At 31.9% G+C, this 17,845-nt stretch overlaps 1 protein-coding gene across 1 annotated transcript; it reads right to left on the reverse strand.

Annotated features, from left to right (window-relative positions):
• Window positions 1-2,710: 2,710 nt before the first annotated feature.
• On the reverse strand, window positions 2,711-17,708 carry LOC132943191 (homeobox protein rough-like). Its single transcript, XM_061012056.1, has 3 exons — window positions 17,346-17,708; window positions 10,169-10,406; window positions 2,711-4,000 (listed from the first exon to the last, which is right to left on the reverse strand). The coding sequence occupies exons 1-3, from the start codon at window positions 17,641-17,643 to the stop codon at window positions 3,958-3,960; spliced, it is 579 nt and encodes a 192-aa protein (XP_060868039.1). The 5' UTR covers window positions 17,644-17,708; the 3' UTR covers window positions 2,711-3,957.
• Between the last annotated feature and the right edge of the window lie 137 nt (window positions 17,709-17,845).

Consider the following 17,845-nt stretch of genomic DNA (forward strand, 5'->3'; position numbering starts at 1 on the left):
ATTTCGTACAAGTGAAAATCGGCTATAGGTATACCTATCTATAGCTGTCATCATTATTGTCATTACAATAATAATATTATAACTCGGATTTGGATCGCGTGCGCCTATATAGATACTGCTAAGGCAGTCGTATTACTCACAGATCGATACACCGTCCCGTGTAGACTGCTGCAGTGTTGTAAATGGCGTATTTGTATAAGGCCTGGTGCCGAAAACCTGCCACCGAGAGACGACCTCGTGTAAAATTCGCGAAAGACGATAATTTTTTGTTTCTCCTGATCGCGATATTATCCATTCCACGTCCGGTGCGACGCGTGTATAGGACGTCGTGAAAATTCACACCGCCGCCGCGGTTTCGGACCTTAAAAATAAATTCGTCTTTATAATAATATTCATATACGCGTGCGCGTCCTCGGTGACTTATATATAGTGTAGATAGTGACTATAAATTATAAGCGTTCGGCATGTAATTAATTATCATTATTGCACTGCACGTGCGAGTCCTCAGATCATATTTTATTAAAATATCTACCTAAATGGCTATAATAATTATGTGTGTGTGCACACAACAAGATCTCGTGCAGTAAGATTTTGTAGACGCCTCACGTCCTCTGCAGTGTTCGAACATTTTTTCAGCATCTTGTATTTGGCGGACAGACACATTATACGGCCGTATAGTACAATTATAAGGGCTAGTAATGTTTATTATGTCATAGAAACTCGTAAAAATAAAATACACAGAATAGAAATCAATTTAATTTACATAAGTACTTGTGTATTTATTGAAATTAAACTGTCATATTATTATTTATTATATTTTAAGTTACACTGGAATCAGTTAATCATACCTAAGTTATCTATGACAATTTATATTGTATTTTTCCCTTATAAAATGCATTAATCCTGCGCGATGTACAATTTTCAATTGAACGACCATTGTTAATCGATCACCTAGAAGATTTTTGTAATCATAAAAACTTCTTTCAACATATTCTATCAACCAACATTACTTTAAATATGGAATCATGGAATATCGCAATTTATAATTTTTCAAAATTCATATTCTAAAGTATTTTATAGGTCCGTTATTTTATCCTATGTATTTTTAAATTATTTTGGGAAAAAGTTAAAATATTGTAAAATACTCTACAAATATAAAACGTCAAAAGACACACAAATCAATTATTTTAATTAAAATTTATATTATACATTATGTGCACTGATTAACCTAAACACATTTTTTCTGCTTCTAGATCTACATTTTTGTATGTCAGAATAGTCCTAGATCTAGATAATAATAACTGAGCCTAATCTAACCTGCCCTTTTTTGGCTCCATATCCCTTTAACTATAACATTTTAATGAAAGGTATTTGGCGTGCGTCTTGTCAACCTGCCTCCAAACTTTTAAGACTTAATAACGCGATCGCATGCAGTCTGGACAATTAACCCAAATAATTTGTTTTGTTTTAAATTTACGACATATTTTACGCAGACGCGAATAATAATATAATTCCTATCGTTAATAGAAGTTGAAAACTCATAACCGGAGAACCCATTATATAGTTTATGTAGCTACACTATGCAGCAGTATAATATATATATATATACCGTGTCAGACTCTTCGGTGTGCTGTGCGTGCGTCTAAGGTGGTATAAATATAATAGCCGTACATATACCAGATATTTATACCTCCTATACGACGATTTTTCAAGGGCGTCCGGTGGACCGACATTCGCAACTATAATAATAACACTAATATACAGACGACCGCGTATTTGTCTCTCTGTTTGCGGCGGACACGCAGACTGGTCCGTCGACGATACCAGTTCGGATTGTCTGTCGTGCACGACCGCGACGGCCGGACAATGCGCGCGTTAAAGTCTCTTGGTCATAAACTATACCTACCATTCTCACATTATACCTATACGTCGATGTCATATTATTTTACGCAGAAAAACACAGCAGAAAATAGTTCAACACGCCATGACGTTAGCCATTTATATACGCAGTGTGTCGTGGGTATTGTCTATAATTTTAGTATCGTATTATGCCCTATATAGCCTATTATACCTCATCGATACGATTTTCCGAAATAACCCTATACGCAGTCCTTTGTCGATAAAATATCATACAAACGGGAGCGCTCGAACCATCAGTATTATATTATTATTATCACATAAGTAATACGCGGTCTGTGACGTTTCGCGTTCGACACTACATACCTGTACTTTTATAAATATTGTAAACTTGTTTATACTTACATTATTCGGTCAACGCACACTTTCGTGCCAGATTTTTGTTTGGTCCCTTGTTTTGGATATCCTTCGTTCGACTGGTAAAACTAGAAACACTGAATACAAGAAGTTAAACAAAATAATTATAATAAACAATATCCACGTGCAGTATATGACATTATGCACAGTCCTTAGTCCTTGCTAAACTTCGGAATTGATCTAAGACTACGAATAAAAATATGTTACAATTCTGATTTGTATAATATACTGCACACTTTTGCTCGTATTAAAACTGAACTATATATTTTTTTTATATAAAATACAAATAAAAACAAAACTACAAAAAAGTGTTTTTATTACCGATAAACTTTTGGTAATTAATATTATTATCATCATGAGTAGGTACAAATCATATCGACAAGCAATATATTTAAATCACTTTATTTATTTATTTAAAATAATGTATACCTTTATTCATAATTTATAACAAGTATATTATATACTAAGAAAGAAATATGCGGTATATAGTTGTCAATAATTTTATCTACATATTTTATAATATACAATGCGATCATAATATTAATATATATTATAATGTAATAAGAGGTAACAATTTTACCCTATGACAGTTGCCCACATTACCCATCCCGTTTCTACATATTGAGACTTCGGCCGGGGTTGCTAATAAACAGCCCCTCACATCAACGACTATTATGTGCGCCAATGAGTCGTCACCACTTATATCTTTATACGATCGCACGTGTCAACATTTCACAATGATAATATACCTATATGATGATGGGTACGTGGGTGGTGTTAAAAACTATATAGGCTTAATTTGATTTATTCGAGTGGTTTATTATATTATACATACACTGCATCGGTAGCTTAAAAAGACAAAACAATATCGTACGACTAGATAGTATATATAGGTGAACATGTGATGGGTATTAATTAATAATTATCCATAGTCGGTATATATTACGCTATTACACCTCATCATACGTGACACAATCGAGAGTATAATACTATAATATGTATAATGGAATTTATATACACATAAATTATGTATAATAGTAATGATATAATGTAACTACACAGTTTATACGCGTGAATAACATGCTTTATAATATATTATTATAGCGTACAGTCAACGCGGCCAAAACGACAAGCATTTAAATCGACCGTTTGCAACGTCCCGTGTGTTTACGAAATATAATATTTAGTTTCGAATACCTAGTAAGACCCTAAACATACGTAATATTTTCACTCTTCATACCTATACATAATATTATTACAATACCTATATAATAAAATAAAATAGTCATAAACGGCGTGAGGAGAGATCTCTCGTAAACAATAATAATAATAATAATAATAATAATAATAATAATAATATTAGACATTTGAGAAATTCGTTGCTTTTCGCACGATCAAATAGATGGATGACAACGACGTCTCGGCATAATATAATATATAATAATAATAATAATAATATATGTAATATAATACGTCTATCTTATTTCACGGATTCCGCCCTTTTCGTCTTGCGAGATTTCGGCGCCATCTTCGTCGGCCGGATACAATATAATATATTTATATAATTTATATATATATATATCATATATGTACAGCACGGTTTAACAGCGATATGGTGACAATATTATTCCGAGGTAGGTTTATTGTATTATATCGTTATCGTCGACCACGCTTGACCCACCGTTAAATCTTTGGCAAAATGAATCCGTTTTGCTGGAACATCTGCCTGGAAAACAGAAAACGATAACGTCGTCAATTTAGCATATATATATATAGTAATAATATCCAATAGACATGACATGATGGTGACAGCAATTTACATATTATAATATAAATTATTACGAGTGCCGTCAATGGGGCGTATAATGGAGCATTTTGTTTTATTTCGTAAAGACAATATAATCTATTCATACCGCCAACAACACCCCCTTATTATGATAAAATCGGTATCTAGGCGTACTTATTTTAGTTTTATTTTTTACTTATGTTTTACTTATTCTAACTGAAATCATCATTAAATCATCAACAGGTAACAGATCGTTTTTGAACAATTTTAACAGGTCCACTTGTAGATAGCTAGTAGAATAATAATATGAAATGTATTTTTCATTACTTGTTTTAACTCTCCGTTGCACTAAATCGCTCTCGTTCAGACTAATATACAAAAACTGCATAAAACCCAAACACGGTAAAAATGTCAAATAATATTATCATGTTACCAAAACTGTTAAGCCGTAGAATGTTCCGAATGCGGATTAAATAGGCAATAGGTTATATATATATATATAGACCTAATAGTAGATACTAAATACAGGCAGTTACCTATAGAGGATAGGCTAGAAGTTAGAGTCATGATAATATGATATAACTCACTATTTGTTAGTCATGTGCTATGGCTAGAAGTACCTATAATCTATACTCGTATATAAACTATACAGTCAATCAAATGTAATAATATATTTTAATAATTTATTAATTTATTGCCTTAAACTCGCTGATCTACAGTCTTAGAAATACTCAAAGCCGATCTGAAGCTTGTTCAAGGGTGAGGGAGGTGAGTAGGAATATTTATGAGTGATATATAAAGTACTTAAGTACAATGAACACTTGACCGTAATTAAACCGTTTAAAAAGCGGGAGGAGGGGGGTGGACGCAACGTCGAGTAGACTTTTACGCATCCGACCAACGATTTTGGTTGCGGTGTAGGCACGGTAACCCTCAAAAATCAAAACCACCGAGGGCCATTTTAAATAGGAATTTGTATGGTAAGGGGAGGGTGCAAAGTGCTATTAAATTACATTATTGATTATCATTTTAAGAATGTTTTAAATGTGTATGTTTTATTAAGAATGTATTTTCTAATTTCTTGTGTCATATACCTGATATATTATAATATTAATATCTAACCTCATTTATATTGTTTTATCGTAATACAATGTAGTACCTATACCTATGTTATTCAGCATTTAATTTTATAGAAACTTAAATTTGTACCAATTTACTTAACCCCGAAAATATCTCGTACCTAAAAGGATATTAATTATACTTAATAACATATTATGTTCATTTATTCGAATAAATATCGTTAGATATTTATACTTGATGATTGTTCGACAGGTGCTTGGATAAGAAAATAATACCATCATAACGGTATCGGTGCCGTAAAATTTCCCCCCGGGCGGCAAATTCGTAAACTCGGAACCGAATTAATCGTATTATTTTAACGCATGTGCAGAGCGTATATTATATACGTCGTGACGTATTGTTTGTGATGTGCATAATATAACAATATAATAATATACGAATAAGCCACCGCGCGACCTACCGTCGGTCGCCCCATCAATACAACTTCATAACAAATAATAATTAACGTTCTAAACAGCTGTCGGAGACGTGCACAGCATCTACCGGGCTGTGTGATTTGATTAGGATTCGCCACGGCGCGTATTGTGATCTATACGCTGTCGCTGTAAATATATATATATATATATATATATCATAATATACATAATATACATAATATACACACACACACACACACACACACACACACATATATATATATATATGGTATACATAATATAAGGTGCCGGGTACTAGGGTAGGCAGTACCTATCGGGGTGAGGAAGACGTAGGTACAGTGTATAGTGCAGTACTCGCACCGCCGTTTCAATAGAGGACGAGCACCGGATGCAAACAGCCGTGAAATCCGCGCGGGCGTACGCGAAAAACGTGGAAATAACGATAAAAATAATGCGAATAAAATATTATTACGACATCTGACTAATTTTCGCACAGTGCTTTTGTGCGGGCCCGAGGTAAAATACGCGTAAACGAATCGGCTTTGCGCCCGGCGCGTTTACACGACAATAATAATATATATTGTATTATACACAACGGCGCGATCATTATGCTATTGAGACATTGAGTTGTACATTATTGTTTGCTATATGTATAGCATAATAATGCGCAGTCGTCGCCGCCGTAAGTACGGTGTAGTTTTTCTCTTCGAAATAAAAAATATATAATAATATGCGGCCGCGATAAAAGGGCAAAACGCTGCTAATACTGTACAGCGTGTAGTCTTGGCGTACTGCGCAAGTAGGTAGGCGCATCGCAGCACAATGTTCCGATTCATATTATATAAAATATGTATGGATAGTACAAATTTAATTGCAAAACGAGAGCTGAGTGAGGTCCGCGTGTCGTATTCGTACGTAATGATATAGGTATACTTACCTATCTATATGCAGTAAAACCGTCGAAGCGTTTTTTTGAAAGATTAAACCCCATTTGAGTTTAAAACAAAGTGGAGATGGCATTAAATTAGACAGTTTTGAAAAACGTCAAACTAGAATTGATATAACTGTAGAATAAAAAAACGAAACTGGCGGCTGCCTGAAAATTGAACTATTTTTATGTATTTGGACACGCTCTAGACAAACAATTTGCGGTAGACCGCGATGTAAGTCCCGAACGGTTTTAGATATAACATTAATACATGCGACGGACCTATACGCACTACTATAATATTATACACTTGTCATACCATATTATCCATCGAAAACTAGATTCACGCCGTTTTTAAAATATTACAATAATGATTTATTATGTCGTCACAATTATAGTATCTTTTGGTTCAAACAGCACACTTAAGGCTTTTGACTTACACAAAGGTCTATAGACAAAAATCACACAATTTAATGGTTTATCGCATAGCTAAATTCTGCACATTATTTTTAATCTACGGGCCAGAATGATGTATTATGATTTATAAACGAAAAAAAGTTTTCCCATATTTACCCAAAAGTTTGGAAGAAGCATTCCATTTTTTTTTTAAATTATGATGTTCTTACAATCCAAAATGAAAAATATTACTTATGTTTGCAAAGACGATTAAACTGTTATTGTAACATGTGCAAACATATCGAATTCTTATGTAATTAGTAATTATTGTGATGACCATATTTATAGCTGACGAAGGGTTTTTCTTTTATATTTTTTTATTTAAATATAAATAACATATTTTTAAGTAATAATTATAAATTCATTGTATAGAGTGCGGTTTTCAAATACAATACAACTTAAAAAGAGTGTGCGGTTTTAACCAAATAAATGTGTGCAATTTCAATCATTATATACTAAAACCGTGTGGTTTTTGGATTAAACGCTTTTTTTTTACTTATACTTTGTATTGAATTTTACCTTGTGGCGTGCGACGCTATTGTTTACGGTTGTGAACGTCATATTATATTAAGTACTATTTAATCAAGTACTGAAGTACTACGATTAGTACCAATACAACAATACTTCTTATCGCGACGGGCTAAATAAGGATGTGTGTTATTGTCGTAACGAAATTTCACACATCAGCTTATCAAACAATAAAGTTTATCTTGTGTGGAATTCTACATTATTCGCAATATTTCGCGTGTTTATTCTACCGAAACACCGATACAGTAGCTATCTATTATTATTTATTATTATTGTCTACATACGATCATAATATATTGTACACCGACGGTAATCCGATCTTCACATCATTTCAGTGAGTGCATATTTTAAATCTTTTATACATTTTAGACAGCTGAAGTCCATATGAACACATTATCCACCATTACGTTTAATCGCTTAGACAAAGTATAATAATGTTATACATACTGCAGCTATGGTGTGGAATGTTAACATGATTGTAATGGAAATTAGTCACGATATTCGATGTTACGACTATAATATAATAAATCAAAACAGTCGTTACGATGCATTATCTAAAAAATTATTGTATTTATATAGTTATTATGTTATCGTTAACTAAGTTGTTTATTTATTTCAACTGGCACCATGCAAATCTTAACGTTGTTTCAATAATTTATTACTTTCTATTTATTGTCTCATTATTACAAATTTCTTTTGTATTCTATAATGTGTAATCATCGTAATTCGTTAAATAATTAAATCCCAGGTCTTATATTAGCTAGTAAATACGTGAAGTCGTAAACACAATTATGTCACTAAAATTTGGTAAACTCGTAAACATTAAAGAGCTTAAAATACAACCAAACGACATGTATGAAATTTTAAATATTAAGATAAATATTAATTAACTTTGTTACTATATGTAATATTTAATAAAAAAAATTCAAGCAAATCGCCTTTGCTATGATATGATGCTTATTTCTGAATTTAGGGAAAATCCAGATAGGACAAAACCGATTTTGTTCATTCGACATATTTCGAAAATGAATAGCTGAAGAGATTTCAGTTTTTCACCTATTGGTTAACATAGCATTTTCTAGAAATTACACTATTTTAAAATAGATTTGGACCGTTTTATGCTATTTAAATATTTACAATTTTCTACTTTGTTAAAAAATTTTCCGATTTGTGTATGATACATTTTTTGTTTGTGAGTAACAAAAGCTTACCTGTTCACTGATTACTGAATTTCGAAGATAAATATTAAAACTTCTATAATATATTTAATACACTTTATTTCATAGTGTATATTTTACCTGCTATATAATTAAATTTTTTTTTGACCAATTTGTCTATTACTAGGTACCTCAGAAGTAATAGGAATGTTTCTGTGATAACTGCCATTAGAACAACACCGTTACGATTCAAAAAGTAAAAACAAATACGTATCATATACGTTTATGATCTAAGACAATTCGATACATCAAAGCTATAGCTTTATAAAAAAAAAACCCATGGGAGATCCACCCACATACCGTATTATATTGGGCAATGGGCATACACGCGCACACAGCAACAACATATAATTTATTATAAATCTTATTTTCAATTTTAAATCGTTATATATTTCATACAGAATATTATAAAATAAGCACATTTGTAACATGTAGATAACATGTAAACACAACAACATTCAACACATTTGGCGTATAATCAATCAAGTTTGCCAAAATTATGAACATTTCAACCGCGCAGTTCACGGTGCAGGACGATTACGCAGATGTAGTGTTTAGTAAGTGTTTGTCCGAAAATATTTGAGATATTGTTAAAAAAAATTGTAATTTGTATACGCCCTTAATTCTGTCATTTATTATTATAATATAATATACATACATATATTGCCATATTTAAAATCAAGTGTATTTAAAAGACTGAATGATGTAACTGAGAATATTATGCAAAACACAGAACCTGGAAATCTGATTTAAAATTTAAATTATTCGCTTTAGAATTTCCGAAACCATATAAATTACAGTATACGAGGTTCTTTCTGTTAATTTTTTAAAAATAATAAATTTAAGTCAATTATGTCGCATCTCTGTAAATAAAATAATAAATATAATATTGTATAGTCAGTATCTAGTATTATATAATATTTATAAAAAAAATATATCATGTGTTTAAATGTACAATATGTAATATGTATACTACATTAGGAATTATGTTGGTGCTAGTCTCTACAACATCTCTACCTGTGTCTTACGATACTTAGAAATTTTTCAATTTTAGTTTTGAGTAGGATAAAAGCTTAAATGTAAAGTTTCATCCAACATCCTCATAGATTGGAAATGAAATATTATGTTGGATTCGAAAGAAGACATTTGTTAATATTGTTTCGTGAAAGCAACACAATAAATGCGAATTAATAAACACGAAGTCGAGAACTTACAATATTGTCAAACAAACAGTGAAAACTTAATTTTTCTAATGCATTCAAGTCGTTAAGTCTATATTTGAAATAGTATTTTTAGTTACCTATAGGCTATAATAATATATGTAGGTACATCTGCACAATCGCCCTGTACCGTGAACCACGTGGTCATATTTTTAAACGACAGAGACGATTTGTAGTGAATAATATTTTATCGCCATAGTGTCGCGTTTGCGCTTAATATTATACAAAACGACGTTTCTCACCTGATCTGCTGGTCGTAATGGGTCTTTTCCAGCCTCTTGTCCTTGGCCCTGCGATTTTGAAACCAAATCTTCACCTGCGTTTCGGATAAATCCAACGCGTTGGCCAATTCCGATCTCCTGTTCCGTGACACGTACTCGTTGTTCCTGTACTCCATTTCCAGGCTCAGTGTCTGCTCCGGACTGAACGTGGTCCTCTGCCGCCGGGGCGCCCGGCCTTCTTTCCGTCGCCTCCTCTCGACTGCAAACGAACAGAAGGTTAGGCAGTTAGGTTGGGTTGTTAGGTTAACCCTAACCAGAAAAGGACACATCATCGTCACAGCCGCGATTAGAAACGATTCAAAACCATAACATTTATTGCATTAGCCTCGAGAGAGGCGTGCGTACATTATGTCGGATTTAACCGTTTTCGTGGCCTGCACATAACAATTGAATGTGTTAACACAAACGTTCTATGTTCTTCGGCATTCTTATTTTAATTGTAATCAGTATATTACTTGGTTTTATCACGCACATATAATGTATATTAATGCCCATTGTACACCTACAATAATTTTGCTATAAACGAATGTATAATAATAATAATTGGTTCAACGCGTTAACGTATTATTTTCTTTGCAAGTAGGTAGGTATAGTATAGGCAGTTGATTAGGAAACCTACGAAATATTTTAGGCGGCTAAGTACGAGGGTTAATTGTTGTGTTCTGACATTATTACACAGTAAACGGCGTATATTGACTTGTAATATAATAATGACTATATACCAGTAGTTAGAATAGTCAAGGTACCTATACGACTTCCGAGTATCGTATTCCATGTATGTTATAAGATGTGATTTAAGAAACTTTAGATGGCATATGGTATACCTGTGTATGCCTATAATAGGGGTCAATATTGGAAAGATTTCCTTTCTACACCGAGTGTTATGTAGTGATAGGCTACGAAATCTTTAAATACGCCATAGATAAAAACAATAACGGAATATACATAAAACTAACGAATCATGTACCTACGTTTAAATTTAAAACCAAACAAAATACAAACTTTTTTTTAATAATTATGGCTAGTATAAAATTTAGTATATTAAAGTCTAAAGTAGACTAGAAAAAGAAAATTATTTATTTTAATATTTCACAATTTCTGAAAATATATAATATATTATTCTATCTTGTTCAAAAATATGTACCTAAATTATAATAATATATAATTATTACATGACACCAAAACAACATCGTAGAATAATGTTTAAAGACAAATTTCACAAAAATATTATAACTTGTTTTGATATGACGTTGTGTGTGGAATTATAATTTATATACAATTGATTCATGTAATTGTGTAACAATCAAATATCATGTTACTGATAATTTAGTTGTTGTTTAACTTTTTCACAAAGTTGGTATTTCAACAATTGTTATCTTCCACAAAATTTAAAATTAGTCTCGTTAATGAAAGTATTATATACCTACCTAATCCATTAAATATACTAATGATGCAAATAGAAAATAAAACATTAAAAGTACCTATACCTATTATACTGGAAGTTATTTCAATCGAATTAGTATCTGTACAAAAAATAAATAATAGTTTGAATTATTATGAATGTTGTGGTTTATTTTCTATAATCAAATAGGTAGTAGTATTTTAAGGATATTCATGTTCTTTTGTATGTGTGTTATTAGATGGTGCCAAATAATATTATTATATCACGCTAAAATGATAAAAAAAAATGCGTATTAATTGTATCTAATACATTGACAAATTGAGAAATCAAGACTCAAAACAGAAGTGTACAATTAATAATCTGCTACAATTTAATATCAGATGAATTGACTTCGAAGAAGGATTCGATATTATAATGTTATAGGTAACCTCTACATATTTGCATAATTTAAATATCTAATCAACGTGTATGTTGTATTTACCTACAACTATAATACTATAATAGATACATATAGGCTATAACTAATTAAATTTAAAATATAAGCTATTTATTTTCAACCAATACTATAATAATATAAAATATCTAATATCTATGTATAGGTAGTTTTTTATATTATGTATTAATTTTAATGTCACGATTAATGCAATTTAATTAGATACCAATCTTTTCACAATCAAAGACATCATAATATATATTTATTATTAGGTATGAAGTAATTATATTATTAGTTGTTTCAAATTATATGTACATAGAAAAAATTTTGGATTTAAACTTTTTACATAATAAGCGTACATATGTTGATTATTGACTGATCCAGAAAAATCGTTAAATATATTTTTGTAACTGAAGGGTTTAGTGCGACAACCAGATAAGTCACATTTTACTAATTGTTTAGAACAAGCAAAAAAAAATTCTTCTCTGGTTGTTGCACTGAACCCTTCAATTGGCAAAATATACCTACATACCAAAATTATACTATGAAAATTATTACTGCAATACGGCATACAACAATATATACATATTGTTATAAATTGATTATTAATCCTTATTAAAGGGGTACTGGATAATTTGTTCGCTGATAAAAATGTTTCTGTATTTATACATAAATAGCTCACATTAAACGCATTTTGTCAATTTATATAAATTGTATTATTCCTACTTCTTTTTAAGTTTCATTACTTAATTCTAATTTAAACCATTTTTATATTACTAAAGGCATTATTTATCTACTTGGACTGTACCACATTGAATTATATTGTAAATATAATATTAATATTAATAACACATATTGTAAATTGGACATGATTTCGTATGAATTTATAAAAAAAAAATAAACTGTACGTCATAATTTTTAGTCTATCCCAGCTGGAGATATTTTTTTGAAATATTAAATTAAAGATGAATTCACTTTTGTAATATTATTATGTTTAATGCCGGATACACGTAGGTACATAATAATATTATTGCACCATTATGTAATACGAAATGCATCTAAAGGGCGAAACGAGTTCTGCCTACGAAACACCTACATCATATTTTAATGAACTCTTCGCTCAGTAATAATATTGCCAGTGAAGGATAACCCGGCTTAATGCACAGCAGTGCAGAGATGAAATAAACGTTCGATTCGGACGTGTAGAACGTGTCTTCGCACGAACGAGTTCGCCTATACGTGCAATGCATAATATATACCAAAGTAAAAAAATTATAAACCAAAAAAAAAAATTACCTATCGGGGCGAACACTTTGCGTTAGAAAAGTTCCACGGGTCAATTAATAGGTATTAGCCACAATGCATAAATTATAATATCAATTATATCTTATCAGAATATTACGCGAATACACGCAATGTCGTCATGTCGACTGCAACGAAATATAATATATCGTCTGGTGGTGTACCTATGAACCTGTGAAAATACTGCAACACTTACCTATATTTTGTTTAATTTTGATATGCAGTTGGCGTTCATAAACTGTTGCAGTTAAATGCATTCAATGGGAGGCCGTAGTCGATTATAGGGGAAAAGGGAGAAGTACTCGTAAACAGATTTTCATGTCATGTTACACAACGTGTTATGATAAAAATATGCCAGTCGAGTTACATATTATATTATATTATTTAATTCGTATGACAATAACATTTTTAATATTATCATGTTACGTCATTGTATATGACACGGAATTATTACTGTCTCCATACTTCGTATTTTATATCAAATAAATGAACGTGGAAGTATTGAATGTACCAAACACAAACAGATACCTACTCATAATATTATATTGTGTCCGTACGAAAAAATAAAATGTACAACCACCGCATCACCGTGATTATAATAATGCTCGTATATATGCTGGGATGCATGAACAATTTATTAAATTTAATGGTTGACTGAAAATTTAATGGACCAACCGTGAGTCACTAAATTTTGTGCAACCCGGCAGTTATGTATTCAATTCGGCTTTATTCGTTTATATTATACTATTTGCCTATTGCCTATACGGCTATACATATTTTTTTTTAATTTATTACCTACTCGTACATAGAAGACACCGATTGATATTATCTCAGTAGGTATACATCATATTATCAATGTAGTTACTTAATTTGTTTTTTCAAATTACCATAAATATGTGTTTAAATTTAAAAAAAAAATGCATAATGAAACATTGTCAAACACGTCGATTATGTAGTTGATGTCACGGTGTTCGTGTAAATGAGTTTTTTTTAATATTAAAATAAAAATAATATTAGTTTCCAGTGGAGTATTTAAAATTTAAATATTATAAAAAACTTGATAACATTTTAAATTGTTATTAATATTTACTTATTAAGTAGATAATAGTATAGTATAATATATTACATTAAAATAATGTTTAGGATATAATTCAACAATATGTTACATAATAGCACGTAAAATATTTTTAATGGTAATTGTAGTAATAACTAGTGCGTAGGTATAGGACAAAAAATAATTTTCTCAATAATACCATTCGTAGCTCTATAATATTATAGTAATAAAACCAAAGATATATTAAAACTGCGGGTGAACGGATGTAGAATTTAATATTTTGTTGTGAAACTAAAAAAAAAATCCTTAAATTGTCATTTACATAAGGACCTTCGAAACGTAATTTATGACATTTAAAAGTAACATAATATTTTGAATTATATCCATGTCTTATGGGATTTCGGACTTGTCGTATAAAATATCAATAAAAACTATTAATAATTCTACTAAATATTCTCAATACATTTATTTCCAACCTGACTTGTTTCACTTGCAAATATTTCTTTTTTTAAAAAAAACAAGATTTTTCAAATATGAAACAATTATTTTATTTTGGATGTGTAACAGGTACACTAATAATTATATTAATGATTATTAATAATAATATTAATTATCTCTAATTTTTATTTATTAGCGGTTATTGATGCGTGAAGAGTAAATTATAGAGGAAAAAACTGTCACAACTACATACAAATGCCATATTTTAGATTCTGATCTGATCAATAAATGTATTGATTTTACAATGCGTGTGTGTGGTGTCTTAAGACACTTTTTATAGTAGGAAATTTGATTTTTAACTTCAATATCTTTTCTGGTAGGAATCTAGTTGGTACTTATGAGAAGGGATGGTATCAAAAATAAAAAAATTCTCGGTACTTTTCTCATCAACTAGGAAAAACGGAAATCTTAACGCAAAACCAATCGATTTTCTTATTTTGTTGCTATTCAAATAACCGTAAATACTTGACATTCTTGCCAAATTATTCTTATATACATATCATAGCATTTTGAGTGGCCATTTTCGACACGTACTATTATTTTTCTAGACTCTTTTTGAGTCATATTTTATAAACATAATATGCAATTTGTGTATAGGTAATTCAAAATAGTTTGTATTTCCGTTGATTGGTAAATGTTGAATATTGAAAAAAAAATGTGCAAAACTATACTCGTAAACATCCATTTTACTGTCGACAGATATATAAAAAATGAACTTGCATATTATTCACTACCAAAGTATATCTCCTATGATAAATAATAATAATATTTTTGGTGATCGGGTTGTCAGTGCGATTACTACTCGCAGTGGCGCAACCAGGGAGGGTTTAGGGGTTGTAACACCCCCCCCCCCCCCAAAAAAAAATTTTTTTCTAGTTGCGCCACTGACTACTCGTATACAGTATATCTTTAGTAATTCACACACTCCAAGAGGTAGTGCTCCGGATAAAACGCTTAAACACCAGCTTACACGGCGGTGGCGTGACGAAGGACTTTATTTGAGGCACGTGTCTCAGCTTAAAGGGTGGTTGGTGTCCTGGAGACTAGGGGCATTTCACATATAGTAAATAATTTATTAAGAACACACTAAGATTAAGCCAATCATTCTCAGTTACCATTTAAGTAAATACGTAATTATTTATATAAGTATTTATAATAATTACTAATATAAATTATCGTGCTTCATAAGTTAATGAAGTACGCCACGCCACTGGCTCACAGTATATATAGGTACATACTGTGGGTACATACTAGAAATAATGCATTTGTTACTGTAATAAGTGTTGAATTGTCACGTTAGACCTGGCATGATGTAAGACATATACATGTATCATGAATAAAACTTTCTTAGCCCTTACTCAGGTCACAACCATATACGGGGTGATTATTTTATTGTTAACCTGTAGAAATATACTTCAGGAAAAACAAGTGCAAGACAATATCGTTGATGACAGGTTTGTTTTTTTTTTACAAAACGTTCCATCATCAACAGATCAAACTATTTTATATTTTGTACGATTATCACAATTAGGCACATAATTTAAATGTTGTGCTTAACATTTTAGAAACTCGTCGCATTACTGCGATGCCACTCACGATAAAATAATAATTATAATATAATATATCTGCACAGTTTCGTGGCTAGGGCAAGTGCTCCCTTCGATTTTTTTTTATGAACAATGGTGTGTTAAAGTAACAGGAGATAAGTATTGTAGCTTGATAAAAACTATAGACAAATAATTCAGAACCCCCATCCAAAAAAAAATAAAAATATGTTATCCTTTTTCCGGCTATGGTACTGTATTTGTGTTAAGTTAGGTCACACTGAGGGGAGACTTCAGTCACTCCTCGCACCAAATTCGTCTGTTTATTAACGTGTTTACAACATTGTCGTTATATCGATGACATTATACGATCGTCTCATTTAACGCCGTCGTCGTCTGGCGCAGTGGAACCGAACCCTATCTTTAGGTCAAGCACTCAGCCCTAACATCTTTCTCTAAAAATATTAACGGGGGTCGAGCAGCTATGATTTGACTTATGACTATTTGACTATTTGACCTATTTGACTCATGCCTGAATATAATATTATGTATGGTTACTCAATGCGAAATAGGGATAAATTAATAATACTTATTTATATGGTTTAGTCTTTCGAAAATATGTTTTTTATATGTTTATAATTACCATTAGAAATATAGTATTTTGTATATATAGCCGCATAGGTACTTCGTACGTTAATCAAATTAAATTATGTGTAAATTTACATTGTGTAATTAATATGCATTGCGCGTTACCGATAATTCCTTTGGAAAGCAAACAAATTAAACTTTTACAAATCGTTTTTCTATACTCAAAGTGTAATAAAGTATATAGACTTGTGGCTGAATTTTCAAACGGTTGATTTTTCGAAATTCGGCGTCACTGGTCAAGCGGAGATTATACTCACGAAAAGCGGTCAAGCCGGCGGCGAACGTGTGTTCGACGTACGCGGCGGTCGGCCGGACGACGACGACGGTGTGCTGCTGCAGTGACGTTTCCGAGGCGGCGGCCGCCGCGAGCTGCACCGGGACGGACGGCCGCCTTAGTCCGTACCACTGATGTAGTGGGACATCGCCGGCGCGGCCGTGGTGTGGACGACGGACGTCTTCGGCGGCAGCGGCGACATCAGCGTCCGTCTCGTACAACATGGCGAAAAACTTTCTGGGCGACAGCGGCCGGCGGACGGCCACTCCGGATTCGGTCATGTCGAGGCGGCGGCGGCGGTGGTACCTACCTTATATTTTGTCTGCAGTGTGCGCGCGTACGTGAGGGCTCGTAGGGACTGGACACCGCTGCCGCCGCCGTCACGCACCGTAGACGACGCCGACGCGCCGCCGCGGAGGGCGTGTCCCGCGCGTTTATTTTTATTGTCATTATTAGTGTTTTTAAGGGTTGAAACCGTGTAAT

Source organism: Metopolophium dirhodum, chromosome 4 (genome assembly GCF_019925205.1).
Source record: "Metopolophium dirhodum isolate CAU chromosome 4, ASM1992520v1, whole genome shotgun sequence".
Taxonomy (NCBI): Eukaryota; Metazoa; Arthropoda; class Insecta; order Hemiptera; family Aphididae; genus Metopolophium; species Metopolophium dirhodum.